Source organism: Eptatretus burgeri, chromosome 16, assembly GCF_056783735.1.
Source record: "Eptatretus burgeri isolate ZD-2024b chromosome 16, Ebu_testis_v1, whole genome shotgun sequence".
Classification (NCBI taxonomy): domain Eukaryota; kingdom Metazoa; phylum Chordata; class Myxini; order Myxiniformes; family Myxinidae; genus Eptatretus; species Eptatretus burgeri.
Genome location: NC_140976.1, coordinates 69,680,493 through 69,701,786, shown reverse-complemented (window position 1 = coordinate 69,701,786; position 21,294 = coordinate 69,680,493). Strand labels below are relative to the sequence as shown.

The 21,294-nt window shown below is 49.3% G+C and overlaps 1 protein-coding gene across 1 annotated transcript in view; it reads left to right on the top strand.

The window, feature by feature from the left end:
- Positions 1-21,294, top strand: part of LOC147011267 (uncharacterized) — a 52,170-nt gene that overhangs the window by 7,871 nt on the left and 23,005 nt on the right. Inside the window, exons 5-7 of the mRNA XM_085859032.1 lie at positions 6,039-6,070; positions 6,190-6,303; positions 6,608-6,760. Coding sequence (XP_085715158.1) covers positions 6,039-6,070; positions 6,190-6,303; positions 6,608-6,760 — 299 coding nt within the window. The remainder of the gene's footprint in view (positions 1-6,038; positions 6,071-6,189; positions 6,304-6,607; positions 6,761-21,294) is intronic.

Here is a 21,294-nt window from a genome sequence, read left to right as displayed (position 1 = left end):
CTGCTCTGGACGCTGGTGCTCAAGCAGATGGTGGCGAACCCTATCGAGAATTATCCAAGCAAAGACCTTGCCCGGCACTGAGAGCAGCGTCACCCCTCGGTAGTTGTTGCAGTCTTGGCGATCACCCTTCCCTTTCCAGAGAGGGACAACAAGGCCCCTCTTCCAGTCAGTTGGGATGATGCCTGTGTTCCAGGCAGAGCACAAAACTGCATGCAACGACACGAGTGCAGCATTTCCACCAGCCTTGAGAAGTTCGGGATGGATGCCACAGATCCCTGGAGCTTTGCCCCGTTTCAACTGGTTCACCGCAGCCCGTGTTTCCACAAGCGTAGGTGGACCACAGTTGATTCGAGGGTCAGCAACAGGGATTGTAACACCCTTGACGTCCAACTCGACAGCTGGGGGATCAGCCTGGTACAACCGCTCAAAGTAACCGGCCCAGCGGGCCTTCACTTCAGACTCCTCTGTCAAGAGCCTACCACTCTCTGCTCGAACTGCAGTGCTCCGAGGGATGGGCTTGGATGAACGTAATGCGCGAATTCCCCTGTAAGCGGGACGAGAATCACCTGTCCACAGGTGATGCTCTACCCCCTCACAGATTCCTCGCACATAGGCCTCCTTGTCCACCCTCAGTGCACGTACAGTTTTATGCCTCAGCTCCCTGAACAGCTCAGCTCTGCCATTCAGCCTGGCCCTGCGACTCTGGTCAATGGTATCCAGTGTCCCTTGAGAGACAAAATTCTTCTTTGCCCTGCGGTGAGCTCCAAGGCATCCACTGGCAACATCAAGGACGGTGGTCTTGAAGGCGCTCCACAACTCTTCAGGACCCCCCAAAGCACCCAGACCCCCCAAGTGTCCACTCAGCCTGTTCGCCAACTCCTCAGCTACTCTCTCATCCCTGAGCTTGGCAACATCCAGCCTCGGCTGGGATGGTACCATTCTCCAGGATTTAAGGTGCAGCTTTAGAGTTGCTACAACAAGCCTGTGGTCAGTATTGAGGCACTGAGCACTCCGGTAGACCCTGCAGTTCTGGATCATCCTCCAACGACCCTCAATGAGGACATGGTCAATCTCCTTTGCCACACCGCCAGCGTTGGAATACCAAGTCCAGCGATGAGCTTGTGGGCGCTGAAACCATGAACCAGCCACCCTAAGTCCATGACTTCTTGCAAAGTCAAGGAACTTAGTGCCATTCTGGTTCATAGTTCCTGACCCATGGGGACCAACACACATCTCATAACCATCCCTATCAGTTCCAGTCGATGCATTGAAATCCCCAAGACTAGAAGTGTATCTCGTCTGGGGCACTGATCAACCACAGACTCGAGTGTGGCGTAGAATGCATCCTTCACGGTGAGATCACTCGCCTCAGTCGGAGCGTAAACAGAGACCAGGGAAATGACACCTAAGGAGTGACGAATCCTTAATCTCATAATACGCTCGTTGACCGGTGTTACCTCAATTATCATTGGGGTCAGCTTATTGGACACAGCTCCAGCAACTCCTTGGGTATGGTAACCATCAGAGCGACCAGACCAATAGTAGGTGTAACCACCCACCATTATCTCGCCGCAATGCGGTCTCCGAACCTCAGAGAGAGCTGCAATCCCGATGTCCAAACGCTTGAGCTCAGATGATAACAGAGACAGGTGATCATTCTCTCTTAGGGATAGGACATTCCAGGCACCCACCCGAAGGGACCGCCTCAGGTTAACCCAAGGAGACCGCCGTCTGGTGGACGACACCTCAGCACCACTCCGACACACTCTCCCGCAATCTGACCCAGGGATGTTACCCCGTGGTTTCCCTCCTATCAAAGATTGGGGGTCCCGAAGGCTTTGCCCCAATCCCATCATCCGGTGAGCTGCCCTGCGAAGGGAAGCTGCACAGGAGGTACTCCCACGGAGTGGGTTTTCAGATTTTTTTTGCGTTTTTGCGTTTTGCGGAATGAAGGGTTTTACGGTGGCCGGAGTGCAAATCCTGCCACCAACCTCCTAATAAGAAGTTCCACAAGCCCTGACACAAATCTCGATAACAAAACAAGCAAAACACTTTAGGACTGGAAACTTAGCTTTAGAGGGACTGGAAGGAGAGCTCGTCACCCAGTCGTCCTCGTGCGCCGATCCCTGAACCGGAAGGGAAGGAAGAGATTTTGATGAAGAAGAAAAGGGAATGAGTGATTCCTGATGGCATCAAGAGCAGCATCAGGCATTTAAAAAAAATACATTTTGGAAGTAGTTGTATTTATTTATAATTTTTTTTTTAATGTTGTGAAGAGGTTTTAAGGAAAAGAAAGGTTTCCTTCAGTGAATATTCAGCTTGGGGCTATTGAAAAGAGAGGATCTGGGAATGAGTAACTGAGCACTGAGATAAGAGTTTGGATTTTTCTTTCTGATGTCGTTGTACCCCGCTCCTTCCCATTTCCATATCAAGGTGACGCATAACGTCATTGCCGGGCACTGAAGGAAGAGAGTACTCAGTTTTTACTAAGTTTGTTTGTTTGTTTGTCTGGGTGATATCTCAGCCATCCTTTGAACTATGAAGCTGAAATTTGGGGACAAAAGTGAAGATGTGCTTTGGCAAAAACCTTAATTATTTTGATTAATCAATTAATTGATGAATTACTTAATTACTATCCATTTATTAATTACTTATTTATTTTATTTCTCACCCTGGCAACGTCAGGTACCTTTTGAGCCCGAAAGCTGATATTTGGACAACACAGTGACCAAGTGATGTGGCTATATCGAGTATTTTTGATTTATTGATTAATAAATTCATTGATTCATTATTTTCTTTCTTGCTTTCCGGACGATATCTCAGCCATCCTTTCAGCTATGAAGCTGAAATTTGGGGGACAAAAGTGAAGATGTTCTTTGGCAAAAAAGTTATTTTTTTTTATTTTTTCATGAATCAATTAATTGGTTTCTTATTTAATTATTATCGATTTATTTATTTATTTTATTTCTCATCTGGGAAATATCTCAGGCACCTTTTGAGCTGGGAAGCTGATATTTGGTCATGAGCTGGCCTCCAAAGCCATTCGCTGACTGGGCATTCTTCATCGGGCAAAGTCCTTCCTCGGCCCACCTGAGCTCTGACCACATACAAAGCTTTCATCCACAGCCTGATGGAATACTGCTCTCCTCTCTGGGCTGGTGCTCCTGCCTCCCACCTTTCTCGGCTTCATACTGTGGAAACCAAGGCATTTAGGATCACTGGTATCTCCTACGATGAGACTGAGTCCTTGGGTCTCTCACTCTCTCACCGCAGGCAAGGCAGTGGTCTTTCTGTCTTCGACTGTCTCCTCTCCGGCATCGCCCCCCTGCTCTGTCTGAGATTTGTCCCCACCATATTTCCGCAGGGACTCAAGGTCCACCAGCAACCCCATTCTGGTAAAACTACCAAAATGAAGAATCACTGCTCATCTTCACTCTTTCATTCCTCTTTTTCCCCACCTTTGGAACAAACTCCCACACTCTCTTCAATCCCATTCTTCCCTCCATGCCTTCAAAAGACCTGTTCACCACCATCTCTTATCTTCTCCCATCCAAAACCACGATCTTTTCTACCCCTGATAATCCACCCCAAACACACCTCCTTCAAATTACCTGCTTTCTTTCCTGTCGTGTAAGGACCTGAAAGTCCCTGCAGTGTCCATCTTGTTTACTCTTTGTACCCTGCCCATTCTCTTTCCCTTCCAGATATCTCATGTCTCTGTTCACCACTGTTTTTTTCCTTCTCTCTTCCACCCTCACTTGTCTCCTGCTCCCCTTGTGCGTTTTTGTGTGTTTGCTCTCATATGAGCCTCGACAGTGTATTTAAAAAATAAGAAAGTCAGTTTGGACAGACTCAAGGCTGCCTCCACAGATAAAAAGTCTGATGAATCTCATCCTACTGCTGTAGCAGAACAAACTCCAGTGACATCAACTGCCACTGTTTCTGTGGGTCTACACACACAAGCACCGAGTTCAGCCCCATCAACATCTGCATCAACTGCTTTGCCACCGCCAACATCATCAAACGTGAGGGAAACTCCTTCTGGCAGACATGTCCATTGACTGAAGAGATTTGTGCAGGCAGTTAATTAGATGCGTCGACATTGTTATCGATCGTCTCTCTTTGGTCATCAATCTTGGGGGGAGTCATCAGTGTAGTGACTCATTAATTTTTCTTTGCATTTCCTAATAGTGGAAATGGGGTCATGATTTAAAAAACAAACACGTGTGAATAGTGTTGGCCAATTAGTGGAGCCCTTTGGGACAGCCAATGGGCGTTGCAGATACGAGAAACGCTGGGCGCTCGTTTCAAGAAACGTACAGCTTGACGTTCTCTTTTCTGTGCAGTACTTTTCATTTTATTTCACGAATCACTCAACATGTCAATATTTAATTGTGACTTGTTCTTCACCAACATGACCATTGGGTGTCATTTGTTTGGTTTAACAACCAACGATGACCACAACCGAGAACTCTTCTTTTTGCATTTGATGCCATCTTAAAGCCGTGGTGGTTCGGTACCAAGGAAACCGCTGTCATCATAACCAGCACACTAAAAGTGAACATCACTACAGACCCATTGCCACAAGGAAGGACTAACTGAGTGAAGGAAATTTTTTTATGGCTTTTGGACTTCGTTGCAGATGAGATCATAATAATAACTGGAAGGGCACTTGGTGGAATGTATACCTCCACCGTGTGATGTCTGATCGACGAGAACATATCGCGCCCGTTACATTTTTGAAATATCATGCTGTACAGTACTACCGTATATCGTTTTTGGCTCTCCCTCAATGGTGAAGAATCACTTAAAAAATTAAATAATTCTCGTATCCATATCCGCATTCAGATCTTCACCAAAATCGAACCAGTTCATCCTTGTCAAACACGCAACCTGCCCAACAAGTTTCGTCCGAATCCGTCGACAATTTTTTGAGATATCCTCTACACAGACAAACAGACAGAAAGGGGTGAAAACATGACCTCCTTCACCTTCAGTGGCGGAGGTCATAATAATAAATTAATGAATTAACTTTCATTTCATCTCCTCTTTTCATTATAATCCTTTCATCTCCTCTTCCTGTTAATGTTAGAGCTCCTCAAGGTAGCGTTCTGGGCCCTGTTCTTTTTTCTGGTTTTCATCAATGATCTCTCTGACTTTCTGGAAAATCCTCTTTATCACTTTGCTGATGACTCCACCGCCTGTCGTACCATCTGTCATCCCTCTGACAGGCAGCAGCCTCTTTCCTTCCTTGGAACACTTGACCTCCTCTCCACCTGCATGGCTTTCACCTGCAGCTTGTTGAAATACTGTTCTCCTTTCCGGGCTGGCTACCCCCACCTCACTCCTTGCTCAGCTTGATGTCTTGTAAATCAAGGTCTTCAAGATCCTTTGAATCTCCTGTGATGAAGTTGAGTCAAGCACTTTCCCATTGCCGACAGGTCGGTGGTCTCTCTGTCTTCTTCTACTTCTTTGCTGGTCCACTATCAACCCCTTCTTGTGAAACTACCAAAATCCAGGATCATTGCTCACCTCCACTCATTCGTTACTCTTATTCCTTGCCTGTGGAACAAACTTCTACATCCTCTTCAATCTCATTCTTCCATCCAGTTCTTCAAGGCAGCTGTTCAATCCCATCTCAGATCGTCCCCCCATCCAAAACCGTGATCTTTTCTACCTTTGTGAACCCCGAACTCATCCACCCCCAAACTCACCTCCTTCCGTATTTCTGTTTTCCTTCCTGAGTGTCGCCTCTGTATCCATCTTGTCCATCCCTTGCGTCGTCCCCTACCCGACTTCCCTCATTTCTCCGACACTCCCTCTATTTTGTCCTTCAGCCCTGCTGTTGGTGTTTCCCCCTCCTCTCTCGCCACTGCTCCTTTTGTTCTCTTGGGTCCTGATCCGTTCTTCTATGAGCCTTGACAATATATACAAAAACATTATTTTATTATTTTTGGAGATATCAATCTATTTTTCGACGAATAACCAGAACATTAGGAAATCATGACAGTAACTTGCTTCTGTCCATCTCTTCACAGCCTGTCTGCCATTGACTATATTCTCATTGATGGTAAGAGAGGCAGAGGAAGCCAGGGAGAGTGGGGGGGGGAGGCTGGAGCAAGCAAGTCGTCCATCCAACATGATGGTGAAAAGTGAGTGGGCCTGTTTGCACTGTTAACCACAACACAGGTGAAGGCCACTCCCACTCTCACTCACAATAAAACTCACACAGAGCCAGACCTTGAGTATCTGAAACATAAAGTATGGAATGTCTTTTATTGTTGCTGTTCATTGCTTCAAACAGTAAGTCTTTTCACCGCTGTATTGGTAGCTGCAAAGGTTGTGTTCGTGTTTGTTTTCTGATATCCCTTCCTTGTGGCATTTTGACGTGACCTAATTGCACTCAAAGAGCCAGAGAAAAGCATTTTAACTGCATCCTACAGTACGAGTGTGAAAACACACAAAATTTCATGTCAAGGAAACATCACCATATTTACTGTGGACTTTTAAAATGTGCAAGAGAAAACGACGTAAGTTTGTAATGATTTTGCAAAATCCATTTTATAATATGTGATGGACTCAATTGAAGTTATTTTCATTCTCCCAGCCCTTCCATGCACAGATGCCACAGAGGACTTCCCTGGCAATGCTGGCAAACGACCTTCTTGCGAACTACTCAAAGGAGGTTCTCCCTGTTGTGAACTGGCAATCTTCGTTGACTGTTCACTTAAACATTTCCATCACCTCGATCCTGAACCTGGTAGGAGGTTTAAACATTTAAAATGATAAACAAGTACGTATTCAATCTATGTGGACAGCAGCAAAGGTGACGACGTGACTGCAATCTGACGGTTGTTTTGTGCATTTCAAGATTGGCTGATGGTTGAGTCTGAACGTAAATCACAAGTAGCATGAAAATACAAGTATACCTCGGTGTTAATGAATAACAAGGACATTGGGAAACACTGGTCAGGTTCGATCTGTGACCTGCTACAGGTACCATGTAAACCTGTACTAACCTGTTCCACGGTCGGGTTGTCAGCGACGAAACCGTCAGGTCAGGTTCGATCTGTGACCTGCTACAGGTACCATGTAAACCTGTACTAACCTGTTCCATGGTCGGGTTGTCTGTGACTAAACCATCTCCCCCACCAGGTTTTCTGGTGAGGAGGGTGTTTGGATATGGACATCCAGCAGGATTTAAAACAAAACCTGTCAAAGGGCGGAGGAGCTCCTTGTGAGCCAACGGCCATCCATATCTAGTGCCCAACTGTGTCTGCGGATGTCCTCCTGCAGTTGGGTCACTTCTTATTAGGAGGTTGGTGGCAGGATTTGCACTCCGGCCACCGTAAAACCCTTCATTCCACAAAACGCAAAAAAATCTGAAAACCCACTCTGTGAGAGTACCTCCTGTGCAGCTTCCCTTCGCAGGGCAGCTCATCGGATGACGGGATTGGGGCAAAGCCTTCGGGACCCCCAATCTTTGATGATAGGAGGGAAACCACGGGGTAACATCCCTGGGTCAGATTGCGGGAGAGTGTGTCGGAGTGGTGCTGAGGTGTCGTACACCAGACGGCGGTCTCCTTGGGTTAACCTGAGGCCGTCCCTTCGGGTGGGTGCCTGGAATGTCCTATCCCTAAGAGAGAATGATCACCTGTCTCTGTTATCATCTGAGCTCAAGCGTTTGGACATCGGGATTGCAGCTCTCTCTGAGGTTCGGAGACCGGATTGCGGCGAGATAATGGTGGGTGGTTACACCTACTATTGGTCTGGTCGCTCTGATGGTTACCATACCCAAGGAGTTGCTGTAGCTGTGTCCAATAAGCTGACCCCAATGATAATTGAGGTAACACCGGTCAACGAGCATATTATGAGATTAAGGATTCGTCACTCCTTAGGTGTCATTTCCCTGGTCTCTGTTTATGCTCCGACTGAGGCGAGTGATCTCACCGTGAAGGATGCATTCTACGCCACACTCGAGTCTGTGGTTGATCAGTGCCCCAGACGAGATACACTTCTAGTCTTGGGGGATTTCAATGCATCGACTGGAACTGATAGGGACGGTTATGAGGTGTGTGTTGGTCCCCATGGGTCAGGAACTATGAACCAGAATAGCACGAAATTCCTTGACTTTGCAAGAAGTCATGGACTTAGGGTGGCTGGTTCATGGTTTCAGCGCCCACAAGCTCATCGCTGGACTTGGTATTCCAACGCTGGCGGTGTGGCAAAAGAGATTGACCATGTCCTCATTGACGGTCGTTGGAGGATGATCCAGAACTGCAGTGTCAACCGGAGTGCTCAGTTCCTCAATACTGACCACAGGCTTGTTGTAGCAACTCTAAAGCTGCACCTTAAATCCTGGAGAATGGTACCATCCCAGCCTCGGCTGGATGTTGCCAAGCTCAGGGATGAGAGAGTAGCTGAGGAGTTTGCGAACAGGCTGAGTGGACACTTGGAGGGTCTGGATGCTTTGGGGGGTCCAGAAGAGTTGTGGAGCGCCTTCAAGACCACCGTCCTTGATGTTGCCGGTGGATGCCTTGGAGCTCACCGCAGGGGAAAGAAGAATTTTGTCTCTCAAGGGACACTGGATACCATTGACCAGAGTCGCAGGGCCAGGCTGAATGGCAGAGCTGAGCTGTTCAGGGAGCTGAGGTGTAAAACTGTACGTGCACTGAGGGTGGACAAGGAGGCATATGTGCGAGGAATCTGTGAGGGGGTAGAGCATCACCTGTGGACAGGTGATTCTCGTCCCGCTTACAGGGGAATTCGTGCATTACGTTCATCCAAGCCCATCCCTCGGAGCAATGCAGTTCGAGCAGAGAGTGGTAGGCTCTTGACATAGGAGTCTGAAGTGAAGGCCCGCTGGGCCAGTTACTTTGAGCGGTTGTACCGGGCTGATCCCCCAGCTGTCGAGTTGGACGTCAAGGGTGTTACAATCCCTGTTGCTGACCCTCGAAATCAACTGTGGTCCACCTTTGCTTGTGGAAACACGGAAACAGAAGAACCTGATGCTGAAGACCACGCTGGAACTTGTTGAAAAGTTTCAAACCAGTTGAAACGGGGCAAAGCTCCAGGGATCTGTGGCATCCATGCCGAACTTCTCAAGGCTGGTGGAAATGCTGCACTCGTGTCGTTGCATGCAGTTTTGTGCTCTGCCTGGAACACAGGCATCATCCCAACTGACTGGAAGAGGGGCCTTGTTGTCCCTCTCTGGAAAGGGAAGGGTGATCGCCAAGACTGCAACAACTACCGAGGGGTGACGCTGCTCTCAGTGCCGGGCAAGGTCTTTGCTCGGATAATTCTTGATAGGGTTTGCCACCATCTGCTTGAGCACCAGCGTCCAGAGCAGTCAGGCTTTACACCAAAGAGGTCAACGATTGACCGTATCCTTCCACTTCGTGTCCTCACTGAACGCAGACGAGAGTTTCGGCAGGGGCTGCTTGCAGCCTATGTTGATCTCTGTAAAGCGTTCGATTCAGTGAATTGGGATGTCCTCTGGAGGATTCTCGGTCTTCGTGGGGTGCCACCAAAATTGATCGATCTGATGTCTGAACTCTACTCTGGTACTGAGAGTGCTGTGAAGTGTGGTGGTACCATCTCTGACTTATTTCCAGTTGTTACTGGAGTTCGTCAGGGATGTGTACTTGCCCCCACACTTTTCAGCACTTGTATGGACTGGATTTTAGGGAGGATGTCGGAGACATCAAGTTGCGGTGCATCGTTTGGAAATGTCAAGATCTCGGACGTTGATTTTGCAGATGATGCAGTCATCTTTGCGGAGACTTTAGACATCCTCTTGGCGGCCCTGGAGGTGCTGAATGAGGAGTCGGAGCCGTTGGGATTACGGGTTTCTTGGGTCAAAACTAAGATCCAGGCTTTCGGTGACATCTTGGATGCTGCTGTCCTGACTGTGTCTGTTTGTGGTGAGGATGTTGAGGTCGTGGAGAGATTCACTTACCTTGGCAGTGATATTCATGTCTCTGCTGGCTGCGAGTCAGAGGTCAATAGACGTCTGGGTCGGGCCTGGGGAGTCATGGATTCACTGGATCATGGGGTGTGGCGCTGCCGGTACCTGTGCGGGAGGACGAAAGTCCGAGTCTTCAGGTCCTTGGTACTTCCAGTCTTGCTCTATGGGTGCGAGACTTGGACTCTGACCAAGGATCTGAGACGGAGACTTAACTCCTTTGGTACCAGGTCTCTTCGGAGAATCCTTGGCTATCGCTGGTCGGATTTTGTGTCCAACGAGCGGTTGCTGAGAGAGACTCGGATGAGATTTGTTACCTGCATAGTCCGTGAGCGTCAGTTGCGGCTGTATGGACATGTGGCTCGTTTTCCTGACGCTGATCCTGCTCACCAGATTCTCTCAGCGAGGGAGTCTCATGAGTGGAGGAGGCCAGTGGGCTGACCACGTGCCTCATGGTTGCAACAGGTTGACCATCATCTCAAGGAGATGGGGATGGGCCTGGCATCTGCCTGGGGGATGGCCAGACGAGGCCCCTGGAGTACCGGCGGAAAGTGGACGCAGCGACGCGCTGTTCTGGCACATGCTTCCATACCTGACCTGACCTGACCTGGGAAACACTGGATAAATACATCTGGAATGTGGGATTTGAACCTGGGTTTCCCGTATATTCTTCCACATATACAAGTGCCACCCTCTCTCCCCCACTGGTTCTGGGCCACTCCCTGCCAACCAGAGGAACAGCTCAGCCCTGCTCTCGAGAGGATCTTCCCCCTGTGGGGGGGACACACATCCATGTCCGCTATTAAACACCAGAGAGGGCGTAGTCATATACTTCGAAGATGAACAGGATAGAACCAACATCATAAATATATGTGATGCATGTTGTAATTTCCAAATAATAACCATTCCCCGGAACCGGAAGTACCCTCAGATGAGGACGGAATGAAGCTGGTGTTGAAACCAGCATGGCGTCCGGCTGACTCTTTATTACAACTGGCGACGAGGATAACGGTTATTTGCTCTTCAACACTCCTCCCGTCTCCACAAGGGCAGAACAGCCGTTCAGCGAACAGGGAGCCGAGATTTCAGCGCAAAAGCGCAAAAGAAAAAAAATATGAGAAAAAAAAAGAGGAACAAAATTGACGCCAAAACCACGTGGGTTCCGCCTCATTCCGAGGTATTCGCTGCTGCATCCGGCCGCACAGACACTGTGCAGAAAAGAGAACTTTTACTGCACTGCGCTGGCTTAGATGTGCAGGACATCTTTGACACTCTGCCAGAAACCGGGCCGAACACATACAACACCGCCAAAGCTGTGCTCACAGAGTACTTTGCGCCACTCTCAAACACGTCATACTCCCGACACCTGTTCCGCCAAGAGAAGCAGAAGGATGGAGAAACCATATCTCAATTCTGCACACATCTGCGCACCATGGCGAAGACCTGCTTCAGCGAATTTGAACCCGAGGTCATCAATGACTTTATCCGTGACCAGATCATTGACGCCTGCAAGTCAAAGCGTCTATGCACCAAACTGCTAGCGCAGAAGAACCTGATGCTGAAGACCACGCTGGAACTTTGAGGCTTCGGAGCAACAAGCTGCTGAGATGGCTCATGAACGCACCGATCCCGAGAAAGCGTACGTCGTCCACAGCGAGAGCCACAACGCGCAGAAGCCATCCCAGCGAGGAGGTCGCAACAGCCACCATGGTGGAAAACCACAACAACCGCCCCACACAGAATCCCATCAGGAACCCCGTCAGGATCATCGCAGAGACACAAAATGCAATCGCTGTGGTCGGATGGGCCACACCGGTGATGACTGCAGATGCTCCCGAAATGTGACATGCTACAAGTGCAACCGCCTTGGTCATTTTGCCGTCATTGCAAGGATCCACAGTGTTCAGCAAAGTCGACCTGCGTCGCGGGTATCACCAACTTAAGCTCCACGAAAGTTGCCGTGACATTACAACTTTCTCGACACATGCCGGACTGTTCCGTTACAAACGCCTGAACTTTGGTGTTAGTTCTGCATCCGAAGTCTTCCAACACGTGATACAGACTGTTATCAGGGATATAAATGGTGCCAGAAACATGAGCGATGATATCATCATCCACGGCGCTACAACCCGAGAACATGACATTGGCGCTTGACCGCATCCTGTCCACCCTGCGCAGCAGTGGATTCACAGTCAATCTGCGAAATGTGAATTCAGACTGCCGAGAATCGAGTTCTTCGTCTACATATTCAGTGCAGAAGGCCTACCCCCCCCCCGATCCCCCAAAAAAGTGCAAGCCCTGAGAGATGCGTCCGAGCCCAAAAACCCATCTGAGGTATGCTCTTTCTTGGGCATGGCGCAGTACAGTGCCAGATCCATCCGAAACTTCGCTACCTTGACCGAGCCTCTGCGCCAGCTCACGAAACAGGGATCAGCATGGTCCTGGGGACCAACCGAAGTGAAGTCCTTCAACGACGTCAAGGAGGCGCTGTCGAAGGACACAACTATGTGATACTTCGACCCGAAGAAATTCACAGAGTTAGTGGTCGACGCTAGTCCAGTTGGCCTCGGAGCCATTCTCGCACAGCAAGGCAAGACCATTGCATATGCCAGCCGCACGCTAAGCGACGTTGAACAGCGCTACTCCCAGACAGAGCGCGAAGCCCTAGCCGTCATATGGGCATGTGAACACTTCAACATATATATATATATATATATATATATATATATATATATATATATATATATATATATATATATATATATATATATATATATATATATATATATATATATATATATATATATGTATGTATCCGGCACACCGTTCCGCGGAATCACCGATCACCAACCATTGGTTACGATCTGGAAAAAACCAAACCCGCCGATCCGCATTACCAGATGGGCTCTCCGACTCCAGCCATATGACACTACTATAGTGTACCACTCCAGGCATGAAGCGAGGATCGCGGAAGACTTTGTGAACTTTATTGTCGCTTCTTCTGTGCCTAATGTCCTAACATACAAGGAGATCCAGGCCGAATCATCCCGGGATCCCACCATCCGCGCCGCAGCCGAAATGATCCGTCTGTCGAAATGGCATCAACTCGATGCTTACACTGACGCCGCTACTGAGGCATCGGTTCGCCTCTGCGTCGTGAAAGACGAGCTGACGGTGACGAATGACGAGTCATTCTGCGAGGTTCTCGCCTTGTGCTACCCGCCGTTCTCCACACCCGCACAATAGAACTTGCGCACGAACGTCATCAGGGCCTCACAAAAACAAAAGCGTTCATCCGCAGCAAGGCATTGTTCCCCGGAATTGACTCCATGACCGAGTGCATTCTGCGAAAATGCATCCCCTGTCGGGCGAACAGTAATCGTCAACATTCGGAACCACTCAATATGTCAACGCTCCCCAGTGGCCCGTGGGAAAATTTGAGGCCGATTTTTGTGGTCCGCTACCGATGGGCGAATACTTGCTCGTAATAACGGATGAATACTTGCGCTACCCTGTGGTAGAACTCACCTGCTTTACTAGCACAGAGAAAGTTATACCGATAGTCGAAAAAGTGTTCGCGATGTTCGGATACCTCGTTGTTGTGAAAACAGACAACGGACCCCCGTTCCAGGGCATAGCTTGGAAAGACTATCCCACGTCCGTCGGTGTACGACACCGTAAAATAACCCCGCTATGGCCGCAAGCCAACGCACAAGCCGAGAGCTTCAACAAACCCCTCATGAAGGCAATCCGCGCTGCGATCGTACAAGGATCGAATTGGAGAACGGAGCTACAGAAGTTGCTCCGCATGTATCAAGTGAGCTCGCATTGCTCAACTCTATTTGCACCACACCGTCTCATGTTTGGGTGGGAACCCAGAACGAAAATCCCAACAGTTGTGAACTCTGACCCGCGACCCAACGAACAACTTGCCCGTCACAACGATGCCGCCGCAAAAACCATCATGAAGGCATGCAAGGATCTCCGCGCCAGCGCGTTAAAGCCCCCCATCAATATTGGTGATGTTGTCCTCGTTAGGCAACGACGAAAGAACAAGTTCTCCACGCGCTACAACCCCAAACTGATGGTTGTCACCAACGCGCAAGGCTCCATGATCACCGCAGCATGGAAAGATGGCGCAAGCATGACCAGAAACTCGTCTCAGTTTCATGCCATGCCAATCACACCCACATCCAAGGTGGTCGACAGTGACGTCCCCCTTGATCCTCCACCTGATGAATTGGTCCCAGCGAAGATCCACCCAAATCCCGTCGTAACAACACCTGTTCCAGTTCCTCAAGCACTAGTGGCACCCTCAACGACAACACCGGAATCCGCAACGCGCCCTAAAAGAACCGTTAAAAGGATGCGCCGACGCATTGAAGAACTTTGATCATCATTAAGACGTCTCCACAACTTGATTGGAGTCCATCTGTGGCCAATTCAATTGATTGGACATGATTTAGAAAGAAACTCACCTTTCAATATAAGGTCCCACAGTTGACAGTGCATGTCAGAGCAGAAACTCTACCATGAAGTCCAAGGAACTGTCCGTAGAACTCCGAGATAGAATTGTGAGGAGCCATAGATCTGGGGAACAGTATTAAACAATTTCTAGTGTGTTGAAAGTTCCCGAGAGCACAGTGAGCTCCATCATTAGGAAATGGAAACAATATGAACAACTCAGACTCTTCCTCGAGCTGGCCATCCAACCAAACTGAGCAACTGGGCAAGAAGGACCTTAGTCAGGGAGGTGACCAAGAACCCAATGACCACTCTGACGGAACGACAGAGTTCCTTGGCTGAGATGTAGAACCTGCCAGAAGGACAACAGTTTCTGCATCACTTCACGAATCTCGGCTTTATGGGAGGGTGGCCATACGGAAGCAACTCCTGAGAAAAAGGCACCTGACGGCACACCATGGTGTTTGCACAAAAGCACATGAAAGACTCTAAGATCATGAGGTAAAATATTCTGTAGTTTGATTAATGAAAATTGAACTTTTTGGCCTGAATACAAAGTGCTACATCTGATGGAAACCGAGCACAGCTCATCACCCATCTCACACCCTCCCTACTGTGAAGACTGGTGGTAGCAGCATCATGCTCTGGGGATGCTTTCAGCAGCAGGGACTGGGAGACTTTTAAGGATAGAGGGAACAAGGAATGGAGCGAAAAAGAGGTAAATCATTCAGTAGAATCTGCTTCAGAGTGCAAAAGCCCTTAGACGGTGGTAAAGATTTACGTTGCAACAGGACAATGACCCAAAGCATAAAGTCAAAGCAACACTGGAATAACTTTACAACAAGAACGTGAAAGTCTTTGAGTGGCCCAGCCAAAGGCCAGACTTGAATCCCATTCGAAGAAACACTTGAAGATTGCTGTTCACCGAAGCTCCCCATCCAACTTGACAGAGCTTGAGCAAATCTGCCAGGAAGAATGTGAGAAACTCCCCAAATACAGTTGTGCAAAGCTGATACAGACACACCCAAGAAGACTCGAAGCTGAAATCACAGCCAAAGGCGCTTCAACAAAGTATTGATTCAGGGGGTTCATTTGTTTATTTTTTGTTTACACTGTCAAGGCTTGTTTTAGAGCTTACACACAGAACGTACAACAAGGGGAGCAGGAGACAAGAGGGGCAGGAGAGGGGAAGAAAAAAACAATGGGGAACAGAGACATGAGATCTGTGGAATGGAGAGGGATGGGTGGGGTACATAGGGTAAACAAGTTGGACATTACAGGGACTTTCAGGAAGGAAAGCAGGGAATTTGAAGGAGGTGGGTTTGGGGTGGATTAACGGGGTAGAAAAGATCGAGGTTTTGGATGGGGGACGATAAGAGGTGGTGTTGAACAGCTGTTTTGAAGACCTGGAGGGAAGAATGGGATTGAAGAGAGTGTGGGAGTTTGTTCCAAAGGTGGGGAAAAATAGGAATGAAAGAGTGAAGGTGAGCAGTGGTTCGTGATTTTGGTAGTTTTACCAGAAGGGGTTGCTGGAAGACCTGGAGCGCTGTGCAGAAATGCACAAATATGGAGGGGGAGATATCTCAGACAGAGCGGGGGGGGGGTGGGGGCGACTCCAGAGAGGAGACGGGAGATGACAGAAAGACCACCGACCTGCCTGCGGTGAGACGGTGAGAGGCCCAAAGACTCAGCTTCACCGTGGGAGATACCAATGATCCTAAATGCCTTGGTTTCCACAGCATGTTGATTACTTATGTAAATTATGTTTTTGTGTTTCATTTTCAAAAAATTGTAAAAGTTTCAAAAATACATTTTCACTCTGTCTTGATGGTGTATCTTGTGCAGATTGGTGACAATTTTTTTTTTAATTTAGTCCATTTTAAATTCAGGCTGCAACGCAACAAAATATGAAAACATCAAGGGGGGTGAATACTTTCTGAAGGATATATATATATATATATATATATATATATATATATATATATATATATATATATATATATATATGTAAAAATAACAGGAAATACAACCCGTCACTTCGCTCATGGGAATATCAGGGGGAGGGTGGGGGTGAGAAAGAGGGGAGGGAGAGAAGGGAGAGAGGAGGGAGGGAGGGGGTGGCGGGGTGTGAAAGAGGTGGGAGCAAGGATGGGAGCGGCGACGGGTGGAGGAAGGCAAAATAGCGTGAGTGGAGGGCCAAGTAAGGCAGTGTGAAGGGAGGGCATGGTAAAGCAGTGTGAGGGGAATGTCCGTCTCGACAAAACCATCATCTGGCCGGCAGGTATACTAAGCGGGGAGGGGGAGAAGAAGAGGGGAAGGGGGAGATGGGTGGAGGAGTGAGGAGGTAGAGAGACCAAGGAGGGGTGGGGGAAGAGAAGGCAGCATGAGGGGAGGATTGGTAACAGCCGGTGAACGAGCCGGTAAATTGAGGTAACACCGGTAAACGAGCGTATTATGAGACGAAGGATTCGTCACTCCTCAGGTGTCATTTCCCTGGTCTCTGCATATGCTCCGACTGAAATGAGTGATCTCACCGTGAAGGATGCATTCTACGCCACGCTTGAGTCTGTGGTTGATCAGTGCCCCAGACGAGATACACTTCCAGTCTTGGGGGATTTCAATGCATCGACTGGAACTGATAGGGATGGTTATGAGGTGTGTGTTGGTCCCCATGGGTCAGGAACTATGCACCTGAATAGCACTAAGTTCCTTCACTTTGCAAGAAGTCATGAACTTAGGGTGGCCGGTTCATGGTTTCAGCGCCCACAAGCTCATCGCTGGACTTGATATTCCAATTCTGGCAGTGTGGCAATAGAGATTGACCATGTCCTCGTTGATGGTCGCTGGAGGATGATCCAGAACTACAGGATCTACCGGCATGCTCAGTTACTCAATACTGACCACCGGCTTGTTGTAGCAACTCTTAAGGTCAGGTCAGGTATGGGAGCATGTGCCAGAACAGCGCGTCGCTGCGTCCACTTTCCACCGGTACTCCAAGGGCCTCCGTCTGGCCATCCCCCAGGCAGATGCCAGGCCCATCCCCATCTCCTTGAGATGATGGTCAACCTGTTGCAACCATGAGGCACGCGGTCTGCCCACTGGCCTCCTCCACTCATGAGACTCCCTCGCTGAGAGAATCTGGTGAGCAGGATCAGCGTCAGGAAAACGAGCCACATGTCCATACAGCCGCAACTGACGCTCACGGACTATGCAGGTAACAAATCTAATCTGAGTCTCTCTCAGCAACCGCTCGTTGGACACAAAATCCGACCAGCGATAGCCAAGGATTCTCCGAAGAGACCTGGTACCAAAGGAATTAAGTCTCCGTCTCAGATCCTTGGTCAGAGTCCAAGTCTCGCACCCATAGAGCAAGACTGGAAGTACCAAGGACCTGAAGACTCGGACTTTCGTCCTCTCGCACAGGTACCGGCAGCGCCACACCCCATGATCCAGTGAATCCATGACTCCCCAGGCCCGACCCAGACGTCTATTGACCTCTGACTCGCAGCCAGCAGAGACATGAATATCACTGCCAAGGTAAGTGAATCTCTCCACGACCTCAACATCCTCACCACAAACAGACACAGACAGGACAGCAGCATCCAAGATGTCACCGAAAGCCTGGATCTTAGTTTTGATCCAAGAAACCCGTAATCCCAACGGCTCCGACTCCTCATTCAGCACCTCGAGGGCCCCCAAGAGGATGTCAAAAGTCTCCGCAAAGATGACTACATCATCTGCAAAATCAAGGTCCGAGATCTTGACATTCCCAAACGATGCACCGCAACTTGATCTCTCCGACATCCTCCCTAAAATCCAGTCCATACAAGTGCTGAAAAGTGTGGGGGCAAGTACACATCCCTGACGAACTCCAGTAACAACTGGAAATAAGTCAGAGATGGCACCACCACACTTCACAGCACTCTCAGTAGCAGAGTAGAGTTCAGACATCAGATCGATCAGTTTTGGTGGCACCCCACGAAGACCAAGAATCCTCCAGAGGACATCCCGATTCACTGAATCGAACGCTTTACAGAGATCAACATAGGCTGCAAGCAGCCCCTGCCGAAACTCTCGTCTACGTTCGGTGAGGACATGAAGTGCAAGGATACGGTCAATAGTTGACCTCTTTGGTGTAAAGCCTGACTGCTCTGGACGCTGGTGCTCAAGCAGATGGTGGCAAACCCTATCAAGAATTATCCGAGCAAAGACCTTGCCCAGCACTGAGAGCAGCGTCACCCCACGGTAGTTGCTGCAGTCTTGGCGATCACCCTTCCCTTTCCAGAGAGGGACAACAAGGCCCCTCTTCCAGTCAGTTGGGATGATGCCTGTGTTCCAGGCAGAGCACAAAACTGCATGCAACGATACGAGTGCAGCATTTCCACCAGCCTTGAGAAGTTCGGCATGGATGCCACAGATCCCTGGAGCTTTGCCCCGTTTCAACGGGTTCACCGCAGACCGTGTTTCCACAAGCGAAGGTGGACCACAGTTGATTTCGAGGGTCAGCAACAGGGATTGTAACACCCTTGACGTCCAACTCGACAGCTGGGGGATCAGCCTGGTACAACCGGTCAAAGTAACTGGCCCAGCGGGCCTTCACTTCAGACTCCTCTGTCAAGAGCCGACCACTCTCTGCTCGAACTGCAGTGCTCCGAGGGATGGGCTTGGATGAACGTAATGCGTGAATTCCCCTGTAAGCGGGATGAGAATCACCTGTCCACAGGTGATGCTCTACCCCCTCACAGATTCCTCGCACATAGGCCTCCTTGTCCACCCTCAGTGCACGTACAGTTTTACGCCTCAGCTCCCTGAACAGCTCAGCTCTGCCATTCAGCCTGGCCCTGCGACTCTGGTCAATGGTATCCAGTGTCCCTTGAGAGACAAAATTCTTTGCCCTGCGGTGAGCTCCAAGGCATCCACCGGCTACATCAAGGATGGTGGTCTTGAAGGCGCTCCACAACTCTTCAGGACCCCCCAAAGCACCCAGACCCCCAAATGTCCACTCAGCCTGTTCGCAAACTCCTCAGCTACTCTCTCATCCCTGAGCTTGGCAACATCCAGCCTAGGCTGGGATGGTACCATTCTCCAGGATTTAAGGTGCAGCTTTAGAGTTGCTACAACAAGCCTGTGGTCAGTATTGAGGAACTGAGCACTCCGGTAGACCCTGCAGTTCTGGATCATCCTCCAACGACCGTCAATGAGGACATGGTCAATCTCCTTTGCCACACCGCCAGCGTTGGAATACCAAGTCCAGCGATGAGCTTGTGGGCGCTGAAACCATGAACCAGCCACCCTAAGTCCATGACTTCTTGCAAAGTCAAGGAACTTAGTGCTATTCTGGTCCATAGTTCCTGACCCATGGGGACCAACACACACCTCATAACCATCCCTATCAGTTCCAGTCGATGCATTGAAATCCCCCAAGACTAGAAGTGTATCTCGTCTGGGGCACTGATCAACCACAGACTCGAGTGTGGCGTAGAATGCATCCTTCACGGTGAGATCACTCGCCTCAGTCAGAGCATAAACAGAGACCAGGGAAATGACACCTAAGGAGTGACGAATCCTTAATCTCATAATACGCTCATTGACCGGTGTTACCTCAATTATCATTGGGGTCAGCTTATTGGACACAGCTACAGCAACTCCTTGGGTATGGTAACCATCAGAGCGACCAGACCAATAGTAGGTGTAACTACCCACCATTATCTCGCCGCAATCCGGTCTCCGAACCTCAGAGAGAGCTGCAATCCCGATGTCCAAACGCTTGAGCTCATATGATAACAGAGACAGGTGATCATCCTCTCTTAGGGATAGGAGATTCCAGGCACCCACCCGAAGGGACTGCCTCAGGTTAACCCAAGGAGACCGCCGTCTGGTGGACGACATCTCAGCACCACTCCGACACACTCTCCCGCAATCTGACCCAGGGATGTTACCCCATGGTTTCCCTCCTATCATCAAAGATTGGGGGTCCCGAAGGCTTTGCCCCAATCCCATCATCCGGTGAGCTGCCCTGCGAAGGGAAGCTGCTCAGGAGGTACTCCCATGGAGTGGGTTTTCAGATTTTTTTGCGTTTTTGCGTTTTGCGGAATGAAGGGTTTTACGGTGGCTGGAGTGCAAATCCTGCCACCAACCTCCTAATGAGAAGTGACCCAACTGCAGGAGGACGCCCGCAGACACAGTTGGGCACAAGATATGGATGGCCGTTGGCTCACAAGGAGCTCCTCCGCCCTTTGACAGGTTTTGTTTTTAATCCTGCTGGGTGTCCATATCCAAACACCCTCCTCACCAGAAAACCTGGTGGGGGAGACGGTTTAGTCGCCGACAACCCGACCATGGAACAGGTTAGTACAGGTTTACATGGTACCTGTAGCAGCTCACAGATCGAACCTGACCTGACTGAACCTGACCTGACCTGAACCTGAACTCTTAAGTTGCACCTTAAATCCAGCAGAATGGTACCATCCCAGCCGAGGCTGTATGTTGGCAAGCTCAAGGATGAGAGGATAGCTGAGGAGTTTGAAAACAGAATTAATGGAGATTTGGGGGGAGTGGGGGTTTGGTGCGTCCTGAAGAGTTGTGGAGTGCTTTCAAGACCACCATCTTGATGCTGCTGGTGGATGTCTTGGAGCTCACCAAAGGGCAAAGAAGAATTTTGTCTCTCAAGGGACACTGGATACTATTAACCAGAATCCCAGGGCCAGGCTGAATGGCAGAGCTGAGCTGTTCAGGGAGCTGAGGCGTAAAACTACGTGTGCTAAGGGTGGACAAGGAGGCTTATGTGCGAGGAATCTGTGAGGGGGTAGAGCATCACCTGTGGTCAAGTGATTCACGTCCTGCTTACAGGGGAATTCTCGCATTGC